This window comes from Protomyctophum bolini, assembly GCF_963924005.1.
Source record: "Protomyctophum bolini genome assembly, chromosome: 19".
NCBI classification, from domain to species: domain Eukaryota; kingdom Metazoa; phylum Chordata; class Actinopteri; order Myctophiformes; family Myctophidae; genus Protomyctophum; species Protomyctophum bolini.
Genome location: NC_137880.1, coordinates 19,987,820 through 20,007,547, shown reverse-complemented (window position 1 = coordinate 20,007,547; position 19,728 = coordinate 19,987,820). Strand labels below are relative to the sequence as shown.

Here is a 19,728-nt window from a genome sequence, read left to right as displayed (position 1 = left end):
CGTGTGCGTGTGTGTGTGTGTGAGTCCGTCCGTCCATGTGTGTGTGTGTGTGTGTGTGTGTGTGTGTGTGTGTGTGTGTCCGTTTCCTGCTAATCTCCAGCACCGTTAATACAATTAGATAGGACTTTTCTGTAATATGTATTTACAGTATGTATTTACAGTAGGTAGCACATTGTCAAACAGGCTCCTCTCCTCTAACCTTCAGAGTCTTCTTCCTCAGTTTGTCCAGGGTGGGCAGGAAGTGGGTGCTCAGCAGTCCCGGTCCAGCCCTGCAGATGATTGGCTGGGAGTAGACTGCAGAACGACACACACGCATGGGCGACCCATACATTATATAGATAGACAGACCTCTAATGATCTTGAGGGAAATTCAGTTGTCTAATCAAAGATGCAGCCGGTATGGTACAGAACAAGTAGTAGGGTAACAAACCTAAAAAGGTGTAACAGTATACAAGCTGTCCACCTGTGCCTGAGCTTGTCAGGTGGGCATAACGTATATAGTATACCATCAGTAGATAGAAATAGAGGTATCATGTGCATTCTATCACCTCTGTAGTGTACTGAGGTTCAACCACTTAACACTCGCATAGCCATGACGGCAGTAAGACACACTACCATACAAACAGACTTTGTTATATTTTGCTTTGACCCCCCCCCCCCCCCATCCCATCCCCACCTGCTATCCTCTTCATCCAGGGAGCGTCGTCGATGCCCAGGTTGTTGTTGAGAATACTGAGGATGTTTCCCAGGATGCTGCCGAGGTGGTCAGAGGTGACCGTGGTGCAACACTCCACGTCTTCGGGCATGTTCTCTGGACCTTTCTCCCACCAGTAGGACAGATAGTTACACACCATGGGAAGGACCACCTCTATCACCTGCACAGCACAGAGGGAAACTCTTTGACTGTGACTTTGTTTTGTTTCATCCACGACAGGTTATCTCTGAGCACGCATGCTGATTTTCAGCAATGCCCTGGTGCAAACTCATTCAGTTTATATTTATGTATATAATTGATTTGACTGTGCAGCATTATATACAGCATACTACTAGAATGGCATACAGATCTACAAATTTTGATTTTCAAGCAGTACTTTAAATTTTAAACTACATTTGCCCAGGGCCTCGAAAAATGTAGTGCATTTCACAATGAGTTCTATGTGCAATGAAGCCCATACAGACCTGTGGCATCTCAGAGTAACGTGCCCCAGACTCTGAGATGTCATGGATGTCCTTCAACAGGCCATCCAGGCGAGGCAGCTCTGGGCACATCTCCGACACGGTGTCTGGCATACTAAGGACTGAAAAGAAACACCACACTCACTTGGAATGCCTCCGCACAGAGCAATAAAGCTATGTGCACACTGGCACTTTTGAGCGGTACGTCCGCTCCATTACGCAGCTACAGTATGTGTGTCCTTCCCTATGTATGTGTGTCCCTGTGTCTGTCCGAGCACGGACAGCTGAAACACCTACAGCAATACCACTGGATGGCACTGATGCACAGTGACACACACACACACACACACACACACACACACACACACACACACACACACACACACACACACACACACAAGTACTGTATAGTATACTACTGTATAGTAGAGTACAGTACTGTTGCACCACTCAGTTCAGTACACAGGTGTGATATGAAACAGATACATTTGAAGTCTGAACAGCAAAAAAGGCATCAGCTTTTTAGCTAATCAGATTTCACATTCCTAACTAAGTTGTTGTTTTGTAAGATATTTGTGTGTGTTATCTGCATATATTGATACAGTAGATGATGTGTCTCAATCATTCGGAAACTGATTTATATCTTTTTGTACAGTGTTGTAGACAATAGCCGATCTACAAGCTCACAATGCGTCACATTGCAATGCTTTGTGACGCCACAAAGCAAAGCATAAACTAAGTAGAACATAAACTAAGTAAGTTTTGGGTCAAGTCTGAACAAGCCTACCCACTCACAACTGTTTAGGAATCATGTTGGTCATCTTTGGCTCTCAAGTAGTAAATGTACCGTAGTTACTCTAATGAAAGTGATGAGTTTTTGTTGTGTGCTTTAGACTCACTGGCCCTCTCGCGGGGTGTTTTGGTGTTGAAGACGGAGAGGGGGTTGTAAGCGTTAAGTTCAGGCTCCAGGAAGGCCACGGGCATGGCTGCCACCAATCTGGCCAAACCCTCGCCCAGAGCTGGCAGATGCCTGGAACAATCAGATAAAATATAATATACTGTAAAGTGGGAATCAACACATTAATGGAAGATTAGTACAAGCATATAATACAAATAGCTTGTTCTCTATGACCTATTAAAACAAACAAACCATATATAAACCAAATAAGCCTACATATGTGACCAGATTTGACTGAGAGCCTGCCATCGCACAAATTCCAGCTTTTCACCAGAGGAGAAAACCTTTATTTTAATTTTTATGAGTTAATAGCACAGGCAGACTCTTCACATACTAGAGCATGTCTGAAATAAGTGTCAGAGTTGTAAATACAAAGAGATGTAAATATGAAATAAATGCTTAAACTATAGCTAGGTGTAATGTTAGAGACCACAGAAGTGAACCTTTCAAGCCTGTTTTCTCAACTCGCTGTTTTCTGCAAGACATTACTCTATAAGCCATATCTCCAAAACTGGTGGGTCAAACTGAACAACCTTTGAAGCTATGATTCCCTGCTTTCATATGACATGAAAAAACGAAAATTCCAAAAAATCCAATGGCAGTCCCTCAGTCAAATTTAGTCACATATAGCTACACAGTAAAGTATAGCATCTTCTTCGGCAGGGGATTCTTAGACCTCAGCTTGGAGTACTGTACAGACTTCAGTACCTCAGCCAGTGGTCTAAAAGTAGTAGAATAGTCTCATGTAGCAAGATGATCTGAGAGCTTGGCTTAACGATACATCTGGTAACATCTAAATTCAATGTAGTAGACCTAGAACTGGATCAGTAGATGGATATCTCTGATTGTCTGGAGGTCCTTGAAATTAACAACTACCTACCTCTCCACAAAGACGGTCTTTCCCGTCCCCAGACAATAAAAACAGGTGAGGAGGCGGTAGCAGTACAGCTGCACGTCATTTACTACAACACAAAACCAATGCAATTAACCACCATTAAAATGTCAAAAATAGGTAAATAACCCTGTTATCTGAAAATGGAAAAACAGCTCAAGACCAGAGAAAGGACCCAACTCACCCAGCAGGTCCATTCCGAACCCATGCGTTGTGACGTGCTCAAACAGTGCCGTTAGGAGTGGCAGCAGTGCCGTAGTGACATAGTTTAAGTTCTGGGAGAGACTCTTCATTTGGGCACGGGACTGCGCGAACTTCCCCAGCTTCAGCATCTCCAGCAGTTTCTCCAGGTCCTCGGATGCGTTCTCGAAGAACCCTCGCACCCCGGCCTTCACCAGCTCAGAGCCAGACTTCATCACTGTTCTGAATGTTCATGTAAATTACCCGCAAAAAGAAAATGTGAGTCTGCAAATTGAATGCACACTGCACAGGTAATATTTTATTTTGTTTGTCAAATGGCTGCAAAACTATTTCATTGTTATAGCTTGCAGCAGTGAGTAGAAAAATGGGTAGAAAAGGAGGTGTCTATTTTGTAATTCTTCAAAATATGCACAAGGTACGCACATACCTTGTGTCAAGCGAGCAGGCGAGGATGTGAAGGCAGTTCACCATCCTTTCAGAGTCGATGCCTGTGAGAGGAACGCCATGATGTGGAAAATCAATCAACATACAATTAAAGCACAGAGCCACCGAGGCACACACTGGTAGAGGTAGCGCCATCCTTACCGAAGAGGGAAATCCTGTGTCTGACAAGAGCTGCCAGCTTACAGAACAGGCTGGAAAAGAAAGGAGTGAGAGTTGAAATGAACAGAGAAAGCAAGGAAGAGAGAGGAAAGAAAACAAAGGTACAGAGTGGAACAAGAAGACTTACAAAGCATGCTATACGACGATTAAGTGTGAACTCTATGCAGAAAGAATATTAACACTGTTCAGTACAGTCAGTGTTAGACGTGTATTGGATTGGTCGAAAATACAACTTTGTGTTTGCTAGATAACTGTGTGTGTGTGTGTGTGTGTGTGTGTGTGTGTGTGTGTGTGTGTTTGTGTGCCTGCATGCTCTTAGTGCTTAAAGGCAATTGCTGTCATACAAATCCGTTACGCAACTCGCAAAACATTCTTAGCCAATTGGTTTCAGGTCCAGGACTGAACAGGAATGTGCATACTATTGTTTTTGTATTTTATACTTAGTCAGATGTGTACAGGAGCCTTCTGCCTGCATTGTCTCAATGAATTACCCACATACCTACATCTTGTTACCCCTAGTTTCAGGACGCTGTTTTATTGTGGAACACTCTCCCTTCAGCCCTGAAATCTCTACATTCCCTAGCAAAGATTTACGAATGACCTAAATCATGTCTCCATCTCAACACTATCTGGTCGTAGTTCGATCCCTACCCCGGATAGACCAATGTGCATTGGATTCTTCTCTTAGTGTAAATACACAACGTCACTTCAATATCTCGTGCAAGGTCCCTGATTCTCCAAGGTTCTCTGATTCTCAAAGTTCAGTGCATTACCGGCACACAGGGTCCTCATGTTTATACATAGGCACATGCTGTATCAGCGGGTGTTCACGGGTACCTGCTGCCTCCATTTAGAATAGATGTTAACACAATGGCAGCTTTGTTTTGCTCTTTTCCCCAAAAAACATGGTCCTTGAGCCCAGATTTAACCCCATTGCTGGCCAGTAGTTTGACACCTCGTACAGTTGAGTGGTTTATAATAATACCTGGTGATCATCTCCTTCTCCTTGTTAGAGGCGTAGCCGCAGCTGCTCAGGTTCTTACTTGGCGTGGATAGGAAGTAGAGACAGTGATTCTTGAAGGAGGATTCTATCAAAGGGAGCAACACCTGGTAGCAAAAAAGAGATGGGGATCAGAGAGCTTAAAAAAAGTCCTATGGCATTAAACAATTCAGCAATTCAATATTCAAAACCTTCAATACAGCTTGAATTTAATTTCAAGGGAGTGGTGTACCTTGGCAAAGAACTTGATTTCCTGGTCATGAGGGGATTTGTCTGTCTTTCCACTGGTAGCCATAGCCTCTGCAGGAACGAAATGTGTGTGACAAGCACAGTTTTATGGAATTTAATACATTATCAAAACACACAGAAACTGAAAATTACATTTATGTGTTTTATTTTGTATTCATTTTAAAGCCAAATGCCACACACTCACCCAGATGAGCGATGAACTCCTGGGCAGATTCCACGTACTTCAGCAGCCTCTTGAGCAACCTGTAAGAAAACCTCTTCTCCATAGACGAGGAGTCCTGCTCCATGTCCTTGAGACCTCTGCCACATGGAAAGAATCACACATACAGCACGTATTCAGAGGGCTCGCTCTGTTCTGGGTACTTCACAAAAGTTTAAACTCAGCGCTAACCATGATGATGAAGGTTTGTGTTCAATTCTTAAATTCCAACACAAACTTGAGGTGTCAAAACAATCACAATCACTTTGATTTCAATGAAAGTGGAAGGCATCTGTGTATGAGATTCTTTTTTTTTTAATGTTTTTTTGTGGCTTTTGCCTTTATTTTATATTTTTTATGGAGGGACAGACAGTAGGCTGTCGGGAGTCGAACCCACGAGACTGCCAGACTGGATTACCAGCCAAGGTGCCTGGACTGCTGAGCCACGGCCCAGGCCACATTTGTGTATGAGATTACCTGACATTTTAACACATTTTGTACATAATACGTCCTGAAACGTCATAAGGATTGGAACCGAGAGGTGCCTTAGACGTCTGTGGACGTCCTAGCGACGTCCAAACGACGCGGGGCGAGATAATAATATTCAGAATTATTCTTTTTTTTTTTTTTGGCATTTCGCTTTTCGCTTGCCGTATGCTAACGCTCTGTGCAAATATTAGCTTGTCATTGACTCCCATGTTAGCGCGGCGGAAAGAATGACTCGTATCTCCTGATCCAGGGCGCTCTCCGTGGTGATGAATGGATCGATATGCTGGCGCTGCGTTTCTGCTCCTCATCCGTCTCTCCCGCAAAATATGAACTCTTTTTGAAGCGTATATAAATATATTAAGATGATCGGAGATTTTGAGGTCACTTTGTCAGTCAACTTTTTTAAGAACGTATTTCCGGTTCATGGCTTTCAAAATAGAAGCGATCACTACTCTGGCGATTACTCTGGCGCAAGCAGCGCCTTTATTTTGATGCAGTTCCGGTACTAAATGTGTTAATGAGCCTATGAAGAGGGTCTCTCTCTTATTTGTTCTATAATATTAACTGATGTCCCCAGTAAGGAATTTCTGAAGACAATGTGCGTGATTTTTTTCTACTACTGTACGTCTTTGGCCTTAATTCTCACTTATAGTAGGTCCTCTCTTATGCACCTGTGGCTGTGTAGGTGTGCAAAAGGCTTGTGAAGAAACATAGTCAACTTGCCAGCCCAACAAATACGATTATGTACTTGCCCTGACAAATATTGTAACAAAACAAGGTCTTAGATAAAAGCCAACCTGTTGACGCTGTATCCGCTGACTTGCAGGAACTTGAAGAGTTCCTGGGCTTTCTCTCTGTCTCTGTACTTCTCTTTAGCTGTCAGGGTGTCATAGGGAACCAGCATTGGGTGGGTCCCTCCTCCTGGTTGACCAAATACAAGCAAGATTTAAAGTACAGCATGCAGAAGAGTTCAGATTTTTATAATGCACTGAGGATGAAAGCCAGCAAATAAAGGAAAAAGCAATTAATGAAAGTAGAGACAAACAGCATTCCTATACCAGCAATTCTCAACCTATTCTGCATCAAGGCCCACTTGAAAATCTTGAAAGTGTCTGCGGCCCACCCATATCAGACTGGTGGAACATGTGCATTTTCAGAGCTAGATTGATCAATCAATCTATTATGTTGCGGCTTAGGTCACGGGTTAGTTTTAACCTGCCACGCATGTTGGGAGTTTAACCAATGTATGCTGTGGTGCATACATTGGTTAGACATACTAACCAACATAGTTTAATTTCAAGATTATTTTTTTATCCCACAATTTTATAACCCATTTTTCACCCAGTGCCAAATGCTTAAAATGTAATCCTGGGCGCTACTCTCCCTCTGCCAACCTGGGGAGAGCTCCGAACTGTTTCCTTCAATGCATGAGGAGTGAGCAGGCCGCTTCTGACGGGGTGAGTTTCCCTGGTAGGACGTAGCATGTGGAAGCAACACGTTATTCCAACCAGTTCCTTTCCCTGCCCTGAGCAGGGGGAGGCAGTATAGAGACCAGGATTACCGCATGTTTTTTGTGGGGGAACCCAGCCTATGGGACACGGGGAGAACATGCAAACTACACACAGAAAGGCCCCTTCCCCAACCAGGGTATGACGTGGAGGAGAGAACACGCCACCCAGCCCCTACACTCCTACAGTGTCCCCGGCAGGAACTGAAACCAGCTGTGAGGCGACAGCGGCACAACCTTTTAAGTTCAAGATGTTAAAGAAAAGTTACCATGACTTTTTTTAACATTATTATTATTGTTATATTATGATTAAAATCTTAGTGTTTTGCCAATGATTTGATGACCAGCATGGCTGTCCTATACTTTATGTGCACACACCTTTGCTGCTCAGCTCGCTTTTCTTCTTGAAGGCCCAGATGTTGTGGAAGTTTTCTGCAACCACCTCCACCATGCCCTTGTGCGAAATAATAAATATTATAAAAAATAAAAGTATAAAACAGGCTTAAAGGGGTTAATTAGACCAATTGGTTCATTATAAAATACATTTTGTTTATATTACAAATTAATCTGAAAAGTAATTGTTAAAATATTCAATAAGAAAATATTCTATAGCTGCCTTGATGTGATGCTAGATTGCCCATCACTGAAGCGTAATTAGAATGATGACAACTAGTGGAAGACAAAGACAAGGATAACATTCAAAATGAAGATGAAGACCAACCTGTAAGTCTTTGGACAATGCGACGCTGTGCATGTCTATCGGGGTGGGGCTGAAGCCGTCAGCCTGTAGAAATGTCAAAGAGACAATACAGTATAAGAATCATTATGACAACAAGAAACTTTACAAAAATCTGAGATGGAGTGCTAAATATAATGCACACAGCATGTATTGTACAGTATAAGAGTTAACCACATGTACCCTAGCGTCCCTGTTCTGGGTATGACATAATAGGTATACATTATTATTTTCAAAAATAGCATGTCTCACAGTACCGTGGACACGGAGAGCTTGCGTTTTTTTTCACTATCCAGCTGCTGGAACACGGCTTCCCCCTCCTTGGTCCCCTCAATGGTCCAGTTCAGAGCAAGCATGCTCTTTAATGTCTCCCTCACTGGCCAACGGTAGGTCTCTTTCTCCTACACATTCAAACACATAACGCATTTTTTCCAAGAGATACATTTGGTGTTTCCCCGGGGGTCCGGGACCCAAATGTACAAAAACTAATTATGTGCTATTTCAAAAGTATTGAAAATGGCAGATCGATAAGCTCACACTGTCACAATGCAACGTGTTTTGAGCTTATCTGATATTTTCACTGTTTTATCTTTTTACTGACGACGACCCCAAAATGGGTCGCAACGCATTGTTTGGGAAACACTTGCATATACCATTATAGAAAAGTTTGTTAGCCCAGAAGCCTAATAGCTACCCTAAATATGATTCCTCTTTGGGTGAGCGGTTCTAGGCATGAGTCAAGGGTATGAATCCAGGTAATTACATCAACACACACACACACACACACACACACACACACACACACACACACACACACACACACACACACACACACACACACACACACACACACACACACACACACACACACACACACACACACACACACACACACACACACACACACACACACACACACACACACACACACACACACACACACACACACACACACACACACACACACAAATATAACAATCTTTATAATTCATAAAATGTAACCAGGCTAAACTTCTCCTCATTATGTCTGAGGTCAGGTTTTCAATGATTAGTGGTCTCGTAACAGCGGTTCTCATTTCTTAATTTGTTTCGTGTCTCACCATGGGAACATACCCCTGCGTGACCTCATCAGAAGCTCAAATACCATTACGCCAGCCCCAGGTGGCTGGCTTTAATCACAGGAACCCTAGCAACCCTTTTCTGTGGGAACACAATGCGTTGTGACAAGCTTGTAGATCGGCTATTTTCGCAGAACATATTTAGTATAGAGGGAAAAGGGATGGGGCCTAGAACAAATCCCAGGGGGACTCCGGCCAACTAAGACTTACATAACAGTTAATGATGTGAGTAACTGAATATGCACCATAACTCATACATTCATTTACCTCTTCTCAGATACTCAGCTACAGCTCATTTGTAGGCAGACTAAATTGAGTGTACTGTACATACTTGGTCACCAGGCGATGTATTTCTCGAATACGGTTATTCATCAGTGCAGAGCAGACATACATTTACAGGCGTTGACACTAAGGGTTGCCCACACCTGCCCCTGGCAGGTAAATAAAACATTTGGGCAGGTAGAGTTTGCTTCGGCAAGTGCGCGTTTGAGTGGGGACGCAACAGTCTATAAACACAACACAAGACATCTGTCTAAACACCTGAACGTGGCCAGAGCGTTCTGTTGGTAACAGCATACCTGGATGTCACTACACCTTCGGTGGCCTGTGGTTCTCAGTGCAGGCTCTTCTTAGGAACAAAGTTCCTGCTTATGGAAAGAGCCGCAAGGGATAGTTGTCTTTTGAAGCGAGCTGGCAATACAGGAGTCAGTATATTCCTATAGTGAGACACAAAACGAATGCTAAGAAAGAACTTTGGGTTACTAGTGTAACCTTGGTTCTCTGAGTAGCATGATTGAGTGTCTCACGAGACCACCGTTCTTGCTGGGGAAGCGAGAAGAGGCAAGCTTGTTTTGAATGAGTTATGGTGCTCAGTCAGGTACATTGGTAGGAGGATCAGTCCCTACACCAATGCATGCTTCATTAAAGCCAGCCACTTGGGGCTGGCGTAATGGGATTTGGGCTTCTGATAAGGTCACGCGGGGGGGGTGTTCCCATAGTGGAACACTCAATTACGTATGCTACTCAGAGAACCAAGGTTATGCTACTAACCCAAAGTTCTCTATTGTACCTTCTCACTCAGAGCCTTGTAGGGCTTCAGCAGTGGATGTGTTTTGGCCTGGTCATCCAAACTGTCTCCAAGTTTCCAACCGGCTGCTACCTGCATCAAGAATAACCACAGCTTGTCAAATTCACACCATCCTAGGTATTAGTGTAGATAGATACTGTATAAATATAGAGATGTATGAGTAGAATATGTAACGTTAGTGTGAGCACAGTTATGGGCAATCCATTGACTAGCTTGACAGGCTAACAAAAAGGTACAAAGAAAAAAATACATTTGATTCACTGACTGGATAGCGATCAGTGAGTGGGAATAAAGTGTTTCAACTGGCTGTCATATGATTGCTGTCATACTGAAAATCAGGAAGGAAACCACAAGCCCAGAGACTAACCTTTTCCGAGGACCACTTGTCATGGGAATGCTCTGCAAATGTGTTAGCAATGTACTCAAGTTTTTCAGGAAGAGAGATACTAGTAGAGGACAAAAAGACACATTAAGATTCAGTCAGATTATTACATGGCTTGGTTGAATGTTGGATTCTGATTGGTCAATCACGTTATTCTGCAGTCTGTTGTAATACATTAAGCAAATTGCGTTAATCAAATTGCATAATTAGAATCATGAATTCTTTATCAATTTGGTTACCAAATCCCAAGGGTGTTTTTGTGCAAAACTGCAAATCAAACTCTTAAGGAACATGATGTGAAAATACCACAACAATGATACACAGAAAATGAAAGAAATTGAAAATATATTCCAATTTGACCCTTTTCCATCACAACTTCACAAGTCACTATAATAGGTCTGCTCTAACCACTCACTTGGCAGTGTTGATGGGTTTGGGGTCAAAGTTGCCTTGCGCATCCACTGCATCCACATGCTCCTCCATGGTGGCACTGGTGTCCACAAAGTCAGGTGGCACGGCCCCAGCAATGGCACACAGGCATAACATGGCCATATTAAAAAGTTCAGGAACATATTTCTACAGGAGACAAGAGGAGTCACAAATGAAGAGATCGGTTACAACTGAACTGGCAGCACACTTATTCATTCTCACTATATTTGCTCTGCAATCCTCAAAGAGGTTCAAAAGTGGACACGTGTGATTGAGCATGAGACGGTACGGGGAGCACCAGCAAGAGAGAGACAGAGTTAGAGAAGGGGTGATGATGTGCAGCCTGAGAGTCAGAAAACGTTGCAGCGCGAGAGGCGATTTGTCATCTGTTGATAAATAACTCATCTTCTATTGGGCCTCGCTTCAGCGGCAACATTTATAATGCTTTCGTCACGCCCTCACTTCAACATGCTCAGACTGAAAAGATGTGCTCCCGTGAGGGAAGAGAGCTGAAGCGGTGAGACTCATGGGCCTCAGACAAAACAAATACCGTATACAAAGACACAGCACCGAACCTTGAAAAAGACACAGGGGTTATACATTTTATTTATCATGGGAGAGAGATTCGGGAGACCCTTCCGTTGCCTTGTCGGAGAAAGAGTGAGATGAGACAGAATGAGACAGAGAGAGAGAGTGAGTGTGTTGCAGACCAAATCAATCATTCTGGGCATGGTTACCTTCTGCGACAGGGAGTCGAAGATTCCCCAGAAGAGCTTCTTGGTTAGGAGAAGCTCCTCCTCAGAGGCTATGCCATCGCTCCCCTGACCGTTGGGCAGGCAGTAGTACTTCCAGCTCTTCTCGTAGTGGTTGGTCAGCAGCTACGGTGAGACACATTGACACCAGGACTCAGATTCAAGACTGTTCATGTAGCATATATATATATATATATATATATATATATATATATATATATATAGATATATATTATATATTTGTAAAGTGGTACCCAAAAGTTGAAAGAAAACCAAAGCCACCAACGCTACGTCGCTACTGCAACGCCCACAACACCATCTTACACACTACACTCACACACACTCACACGGGCAGTGACGTCACACACTTACCCTTCGCAGTGTTCGGGACCTATCTCCTACTAAAGCGGCCCTCGCCAACGCTTCCCACCAGCCGTCAAACATAGTCTTTGCACTGGCACTAACACTGCCTCCCTTCCACACTCACGCCGGCAATGCATTTGTTTAATACAAACATTATCGCCCCAATCACCCACACCCCCGAGGCTTCCCTACACAGAACACTAACCACTGCTGCCTATGCTGTTGCCCCAACAGGCCCAGAAACAAGGCCTTTAACCACGCTACTTACATACACTACAACTCGCTTACAATTCGCAAACCTGGCAACACTGCCCTGGCTCACACGTCACCAGCTCACGTCACCAGCTCTTCACGTCACAATCTGTTCTCTCCGTCTCTCGGCTCAGGAGAACACACAAACAAGGTAGGGGAGCAATTGGATTTTGCTTATTCCTTCTAAATGTCTGTATTTAAAATATCACTGACACAGCGATTCCCTTACTTACATCAACATTGTTGTTTGTCAATAGTTGTTTTTTGCCTAAGTAAAACAATTAGACTGTTCGCTACTTCACATTGCATGCACACACACACACACACGCACGCCTGTAAGCCACCCCCCCACACACACACACACACGTGTCTCCCACACACACACACACACACACACACACACACACACACACACAGGCGCGATTACATACAGTTTCATTCATGCAAACACGGCACTTCTGCCGCGGAGTGCGTGGCGAAGTAACTCTGGGATTGAGTGGCCGCGAAGCAGGGGCAAAATTCTAGTATATATATATATGCGTGTGTAGTATTTATTGAAACATAAAAATAAAAATAAATGCCAAGGGGTGAGGTGAGTACATCAAAGACTGGATAATATTTTGACTTTTCACACTAACACTGCCATGAAATCATAAAAACGCCAAATTTCAGAGTCGCAAGTGGCAGAAGCATACGGATGAACTATAATAGTACTATCAACTACCATTATGCCACACCAACGGCAATACTATGTCAATTGGGTGTTACTGTTGATCACTTAAACCCTATTTTACACTTTGTTGTATGACATTGCCAATCAAAAAGCTCACAACTCAGTTTTTCTATTTTCACTATTTTGTGTGTATGTGTATGTGGGTGCACGTGTGTGTACTGTAGGAGGTGGGTGCTTGGGTGGGTGGGGGACAGGTTGCTCATGACATTTACCTCCAAAGTGCACCAGACAGGAGATGGTCTACATCAATATTTTGGATTGTGTGCAAAGTGCTCTGGGAGGAGATGCGATATATCAGTATTTCAGCGGTGTGTGTGCAGTGTGCACCTGTCAGACATGCAGGCCAGATTGGAAGGTGAGTGGGATGTGAAATTGAAATTGAAACAGCAGTGGGTGTAGCGCTGTTCTGATTGCTTGTTCCAATTATAGTCTCTACTCGGTCTCATAAATCAGTTCACTGGACATGGGGAGCACACTTGGGGTCAGAGCAGAAGTCCCATGATTTGGGCCTGTGGATTTCAAGACTTTGGCATTAATAGTGGTTGTTCTTTTTTTTATTCTCTTATAATTTTTATCCCACGATTTTGTAACCCATTTTTTCACCCCTGTGTCAATTATCTAATGTGATCCTGGGCTCTACACACCCTCCGCCAACCTGGGGAGAGCAACGGACTTGAACTCATGCTTCCTTCATGCCTGAGTGTCCAAGTTGCTCCTTTACACCTGACAGGGGGAGTTTCCCTGGTTGGACGTAGCGCGTGGAAGGAACACGTTATTCCAACCAGTTCCATTCCCCTCCATCAGGCCAGGGGGAGGCAGTTTAGAGACCAGGATTACTGCATGTTTTTGTGAGGGTACCTACCCTAGGGGACACAGGGAGAACATGCAAACTCACACAGAAAGGCCCTTTCGCCAACACCGCCTCGGGTATGGGCACTGATGACGCTGAGGAGGAAACACGCCGCCAGCACCCACAGCGCCCCGAGCGGGAATCGAACCCAGGACCTTCTAGCTGTGAGGCGACAGCACTACCAACTGTGCCACCGTGCCCCAATAGTGGTTGTTCTTCATGAATCAAACACGCGCATGTCCTGGCAAGAAACAAGCTGCAACACTGGTTCCTAAAAGCCAGCAATCGAGGCGAAAACTGACAATGAAATTGTGCACAATCGTGAAACCATAAATGAGACTATCGTGAACCAATCAAAATCAAATAAACTACTCCTCTGGCAAGGAGAGGAGGAATATATGGCAGATCCCGCCAGGCCGGGTTGCATAGCCAGGGCAGTGTTGGGACCTGGCTATGCAGGTGCTATGTGAATGACAAATCAGACAGAGATACTCACTTTGAGGGGCACCACGCAGTACTCAACCAGCTGGGGGACATCAAACACCAGGCGCCTCACAAGCTGTTGCATCATGGAGGGACGCATGTGCCTGCAGAGCACATGTACATCATTCTAATGTAGCAGTGGTTCTCAAACTTTACAGTTACAGACCAGTAAGGGACGGGTCCCTTTAGAACCCCCTCAAGGAACCCAGAGGGTCCACTGTAATATAACAATTTATATCATATGTATGAACATTATGAAACATCGGGCAGAAAATTCGTAGCTCCATGTTTCAATTTGTTAGGTTATTTAGTTTTTTTTTATAAATTAATGAGTGTCGTCCAAATGTAGTGAAAATAGCTGAAAAACACAAAAATAACTGTCAGAGCTCCATTCCATTGGAGTCATCCTTACATGCAGATAGCCAGCAGGCATTCTTCTATGGAGTCCCTCTGTGCCTTGGTGAGCGAGCGACCTTTGGACAGCCGGTAGATGGTCTGCAGGGTGGAGTCAATCAGTGCAGCGTAGTGCTCTGTGCCGGCGAAGAGGTGAGCACAGCGGGTCAGCAAAGGCAACAAGGCAGAGCCGATGTACCTGTTCATGGCCAGGGCCGTCTCTGTGGTGCTCAACAACTCCTGTGGAAGGGAGAAGCAAACTGCCTAAGTGTAAATTCAATCCTGAGAGTGTAGTGTAATAACGGTCTGTGCTGCAGACCGCTGAAAACGGTGAAACAATGCAATGTGCCAATGTCATGCACATTTTTCTTTTAAATTAATTCAATTTGTACAATTGGCATTTGTATTTCAACAGCCAATCAATGCCAAGCAATGTTGTTTTGCTGTGTGGTACATATCTGTGTAAACTACAGTATGAGTCCCAGGCCGCAGAGATCAATATTAACAGGATGTGTGGATCTGAGCCAGAAAGCCCTCAATCTGCGTTCCCATTCTCACCTACAGTATGATCATGACATGTCGGCCAGGATAGGATATATAGGATAGATAGCCGAGTGCTTAACCCATTTATGCCTGAGACCGATTCTAAAAACGCCTCTAAATCCTGACCTAAGTTTTCTGAAAAACTTCAAATATTGATATAGCAGCATCAAATATTTTAAATTTTTGAATACTGTACAGAACCCAAAAATGGGTTCCCAGCCTGAGGGGGTAAATACCAAAAGGGGTTCCTGCCCAGAATGGGTTTTAATACAGCTTGGCAGCGAGTCTTAGTTCGATACTCGAGCCCGGCGTACCTTTGCCGCATATCACCCCATATGCCCGCTCCCTGTTTCCTGTCAATCTTCACTGCCATTTCTTGCCTTCATCAAAATAAAGGCAGAATAGACCCAAAAGTATCTTTTGAATAAACTTTAGAAAAAACGACAAACAAGATCACAGGGACAAGCAGACATAATTTGTTTTCTCAGGATAAGGAGAGCTCTGTCATCCATGAGGGACTCCGAGTAGAGCCACCGTTCCTTTATGTGGAAAGGAGCCAGTTGCGGTCGTTGCGACATCAAGTACGAAGGTCTCCTGGGCACCTCCCTAGGGCGGTGTTCGGCACACCTTCAGCTAGAAGGAGACCACGGGACACACGGTGACCGCTCCCTCATAACGTTAATCTCTATGAAGCTGACTGATGAGCCAGGGCTTTGCAGGAAGAAGGCATGCTGGGCATGCGTCCTCACCGTGTCCATAGATGCAGACTGAAGGAGGTCAGGCAGGAAGCCGACCTCCAGCATGTGCAGCAGAAAGGCCTGGTCCTCGATGCCGTACACGCGGTCCAGGAACAGCACCATGGGGCCCTTGTGCTCCGGACAGAAGCTAGCTCCCATGTCCGGCTCTGTCACCGTGCCATCTGTACAAGAGGAAGAGGAGAGAAGGACGAGGGTGAGGCTTATTACCAATTTTATAATGAAACATTCACAGGGGACGTCCATGTTATTAACCACTAAACCCTATACTTCATTGGGAGCTTGTAGATCTGCTACAGTATTCACACCAAATGTTCACCACCAGAATAAAAAGCAGTACGAAAATAAGTAGAACAAAGAGATAAGCCAGCAGTGGGAAAAAGAAGACACGGAGAAAGTTAAAAAATACAGCAGTTATGGATAGAATATTTCCAGACTACTTTTGTTTACTTTTCTCGTCAGTAAAAACGATTGCTATTGTAATAGCCTTACAGGTGGGTGTGGAGTGGACTGATCACAAGACAGGGGAGCGAGGAAGCGAGACATGTGAAGAGAAAGTTATTCAAAACTGAGGCTGAGGAAACATTAGGGGCAGGAGGAGTGCACCAGTGCAGACAGTATAGTCCTGTAAGAAACATGTCTGTTTTCTAATTAGAATATTTCATGGAGAAAATTGGATCCGGGGGAAGGTTGACTGGGTTTCTGCCAAGTACTGGTTTAAGTGCTGTTCCGGATGGTGGGTTTTTTCAGTTAAGCCAATGACTAAACATGATTTTCTTTTAGATGAAGTACAAATTGGAAAGTCAAAGACCTTGTAGGTACTCCATATTTATGTAGGAGTGAAAAAACACCCCCTCCCCCGAAACCCAGAGATACATTTATAAACAAACCTGAATAACGTGGTGACAACCACGGCCACAACAATTTAAATATATATTTCTCAACAATCAGGCAAAGACTCCCAAACAAAAGTGGAAGAATATGCCTCGCCAAGTTTCAGTCCTCTCTGCATGTATCCCGGAGACCCCCTCCTTTTTTCCCTCTAGACCAAATCTCTTTGCAGTAGTCAAGTCTACTGCTATTTTCGCCAAAGCCGAAGTGCTAAAATATTATAAATAATATTTTCAGCTATCCCTAAAACTGAATCATACCTTTATTGATGGTGGGCATTTGTAGGGGTATGCTGATGATGCCCACCAGGTCAGTGGTGGGGACCAGGGAGCGCAGGATGGCACGAATACGCAGCGCTTCTCCTTTACCCTTGTTGATGAGCTGAGGAAGAATGACACAAATAGAAAGATCCATCCTTAAGGGACTTTATTCAGGTCACTATAGGTCTACGGTTACAATCTAGAGATTCCCCTTTACATAGAGTGCAATGTAACAATGTGCCATCGAGGATGAGCACCTGTGTGAAAACCTAGTTTAAATGTCATGCAGAAGAGAGGAAGTTGATGAGAATTCTGGCTATCTGGAACCATCCGCTCGCCACGCTGCACATTATTAAATTGTCGCTGTCGTACAGAAACCTTTATTTATTTATTTTTCATAAATGTATGGCGTTTTATATTTTGTCGCCTAGAAATTACCATGCCTGAAGAAGGTCATCAGTGACCAAAATGTTGCTTCTACTTTCAATAAATCTGCTCCTGTACCGTGCAGTTCGGCAGCGTATTCTGTTTCTTCTTTCTTTTTCTTATTTTCTTTTTTGCTGTGAGCCAGCTTGAAAGTGTTTAAGTCTGTCTGTGGGTTTTATAGATATTAAACCAATTAAAGTATTAGCAAGAGCTTGTGACTAAATAATTGTTTTTTTTCCATTTCCTGAGAAGTAACACTGACACCATTATCTTCTCTCCTTCCTGTATGACGTACTGTGGATTGGATTAATTCAAATTGCCATCTATTGTACTATTTATTCTTCTCTTTTTATTTTTCAAATGTTGTATTGCATCCAGTATTATCATTATTATCTTGTTGGTAGGTAATTATTGTTGCTATCACAGTCTTGTAGAAAATTCCACACCAACATTTCACTGCCTGTACCTGTATGAGATGAACCTGCTCTTGATACTTGAATCAGTGCTTAATTGTCACTCACGTGCTGCTCTGGGGCACAGCGACCCAGCAGGTCGATGAGGGCAGAGTAGAAGGACATGATGGCATTGCCCATGTGAATCACCTCGCCATCCTCTTCAGACCTGAAACAGTATAAGAGAGGAACAGACAACTCATTCTTTCTGGCTGGTATTTGAAAAACAGTGCATATAATACGTGTGCCACTCGGAAATAAAATGTGATCCAGTTTAACCAGGGTTCAATTTGTAAAAAAATAAATGTACCTAAAATAGGGACTCCGGTTTAATGTGCTTAACATACATGTTTAATTCAACTGTTATAATAAGCACATGTTGAACATAAATATCTGATATGTTTAACGTAATATATTGTACAAATATTGAACATATAAGACATTTAAGAAAATGCTTGCATTTAATTCAGGGGGGGGGGGGGTATCAGAAGCAAAGTCCCCCTCAAATTACACCCTGGTGTTATCTACAGGGATGCTTCAGGTAAGAATGACCATCTCTACTTCTTCTTTGTCGGCCTGTGCAGCTGATTAAATGGTTTGATTAAAGATTTATTAGCTTGTAGTAGATTTTTTTTAATTTGTGAGGTGGAAATCTCTGAGACAGCATTTAGGCCCTGTGGTGTTAGAACTCTCTATGAAAGCAATTAGTGGGAGTACAGCAGTAACTCCACCACTGTGCCTATATATCTAAGAAACTGCTGATGCCCACCCAGCGGTAGAGCTGGAGAATGGCTTGTATTCATATTGACATTTTCAGCATTTAAGGGTATAATAGAATAATACTAACTACAGTATATCACAAAGAATGGTCTGGTGGACGTGACTCACTTTAGGTTTAGAAACAATATAGAAGGAAAGTACAAATACTTTAGTACTGATTTACTTACAGGTATTTGTACTTTGAAGTATTTATTATACTTGGTCGCATGATAAATAGCACAAAAAAGGCTCACAAGGCATCGCATTTAGATGTAAGAATGTTATAATGCTGTAAAAATGTTATAATGACATGCCCAAAATAGGGACACCAGGTTCAAAGTGGTTAATGGGTGCATACCTTTCCAACATCAAGGGCTGAGTTTCCCAAAGGAAATACGCATAGTGAGTGGGCATGTGGTTCTTAGGGGCAGTCTTCCACAACACGCCCCTTTCACTGTGAGCTAGATATTCCGTGCATAGATCTTCCACGTAACTTTCCTTATAAGGCACTGAAATGAAGTGTGGCCTACCAGGCCGGCCTGACCGGTCAATAAAATAATGCTGAATTAACTAGCTTGTATTGGTAACTTTGACTGCACAAGAGCCTCTTCCCATTTAACCCACAATCAAATCTTATTCTAGAGAGAGAGAGAGAGAGAGAGAGAGAGAGAGTATGGTGAGTCTATTGTTTAAATATATATGAATTTCTAAATTAAACAAAGATTCGGGTGTTTCATGTTTGCGTAATGTGGCCATGGCTGTGGACAGCTTGTAGATCTGTTCTTTTGGC

General features: G+C 43.4%; 1 protein-coding gene across 3 annotated transcripts in view; it reads right to left on the bottom strand.

Annotated features, from left to right (window-relative positions):
• Nucleotides 1–19,728, bottom strand: part of ryr3 (ryanodine receptor 3) — a 162,907-nt gene that overhangs the window by 41,703 nt on the left and 101,476 nt on the right. For all 3 annotated transcript variants that reach the window (XM_080790176.1, XM_080790177.1, XM_080790178.1), the window contains 24 exons: nt 18,249–18,348; nt 17,302–17,422; nt 16,145–16,314; nt 14,872–15,092; nt 14,473–14,563; nt 11,764–11,904; nt 11,013–11,173; nt 10,583–10,661; nt 10,198–10,287; nt 8,268–8,411; nt 7,996–8,058; nt 7,653–7,728; nt 6,565–6,688; nt 5,264–5,379; nt 5,063–5,130; nt 4,816–4,937; nt 3,813–3,862; nt 3,655–3,715; nt 3,211–3,449; nt 3,015–3,096; nt 2,076–2,206; nt 1,180–1,298; nt 677–875; nt 200–294 (listed from right to left, as the gene is read on the bottom strand). In XM_080790176.1, coding sequence (XP_080646302.1) covers nt 200–294; nt 677–875; nt 1,180–1,298; nt 2,076–2,206; nt 3,015–3,096; nt 3,211–3,449; nt 3,655–3,715; nt 3,813–3,862; nt 4,816–4,937; nt 5,063–5,130; nt 5,264–5,379; nt 6,565–6,688; nt 7,653–7,728; nt 7,996–8,058; nt 8,268–8,411; nt 10,198–10,287; nt 10,583–10,661; nt 11,013–11,173; nt 11,764–11,904; nt 14,473–14,563; nt 14,872–15,092; nt 16,145–16,314; nt 17,302–17,422; nt 18,249–18,348 — 2,863 coding nt within the window. The remainder of the gene's footprint in view (nt 1–199; nt 295–676; nt 876–1,179; nt 1,299–2,075; nt 2,207–3,014; nt 3,097–3,210; nt 3,450–3,654; nt 3,716–3,812; nt 3,863–4,815; nt 4,938–5,062; nt 5,131–5,263; nt 5,380–6,564; nt 6,689–7,652; nt 7,729–7,995; nt 8,059–8,267; nt 8,412–10,197; nt 10,288–10,582; nt 10,662–11,012; nt 11,174–11,763; nt 11,905–14,472; nt 14,564–14,871; nt 15,093–16,144; nt 16,315–17,301; nt 17,423–18,248; nt 18,349–19,728) is intronic.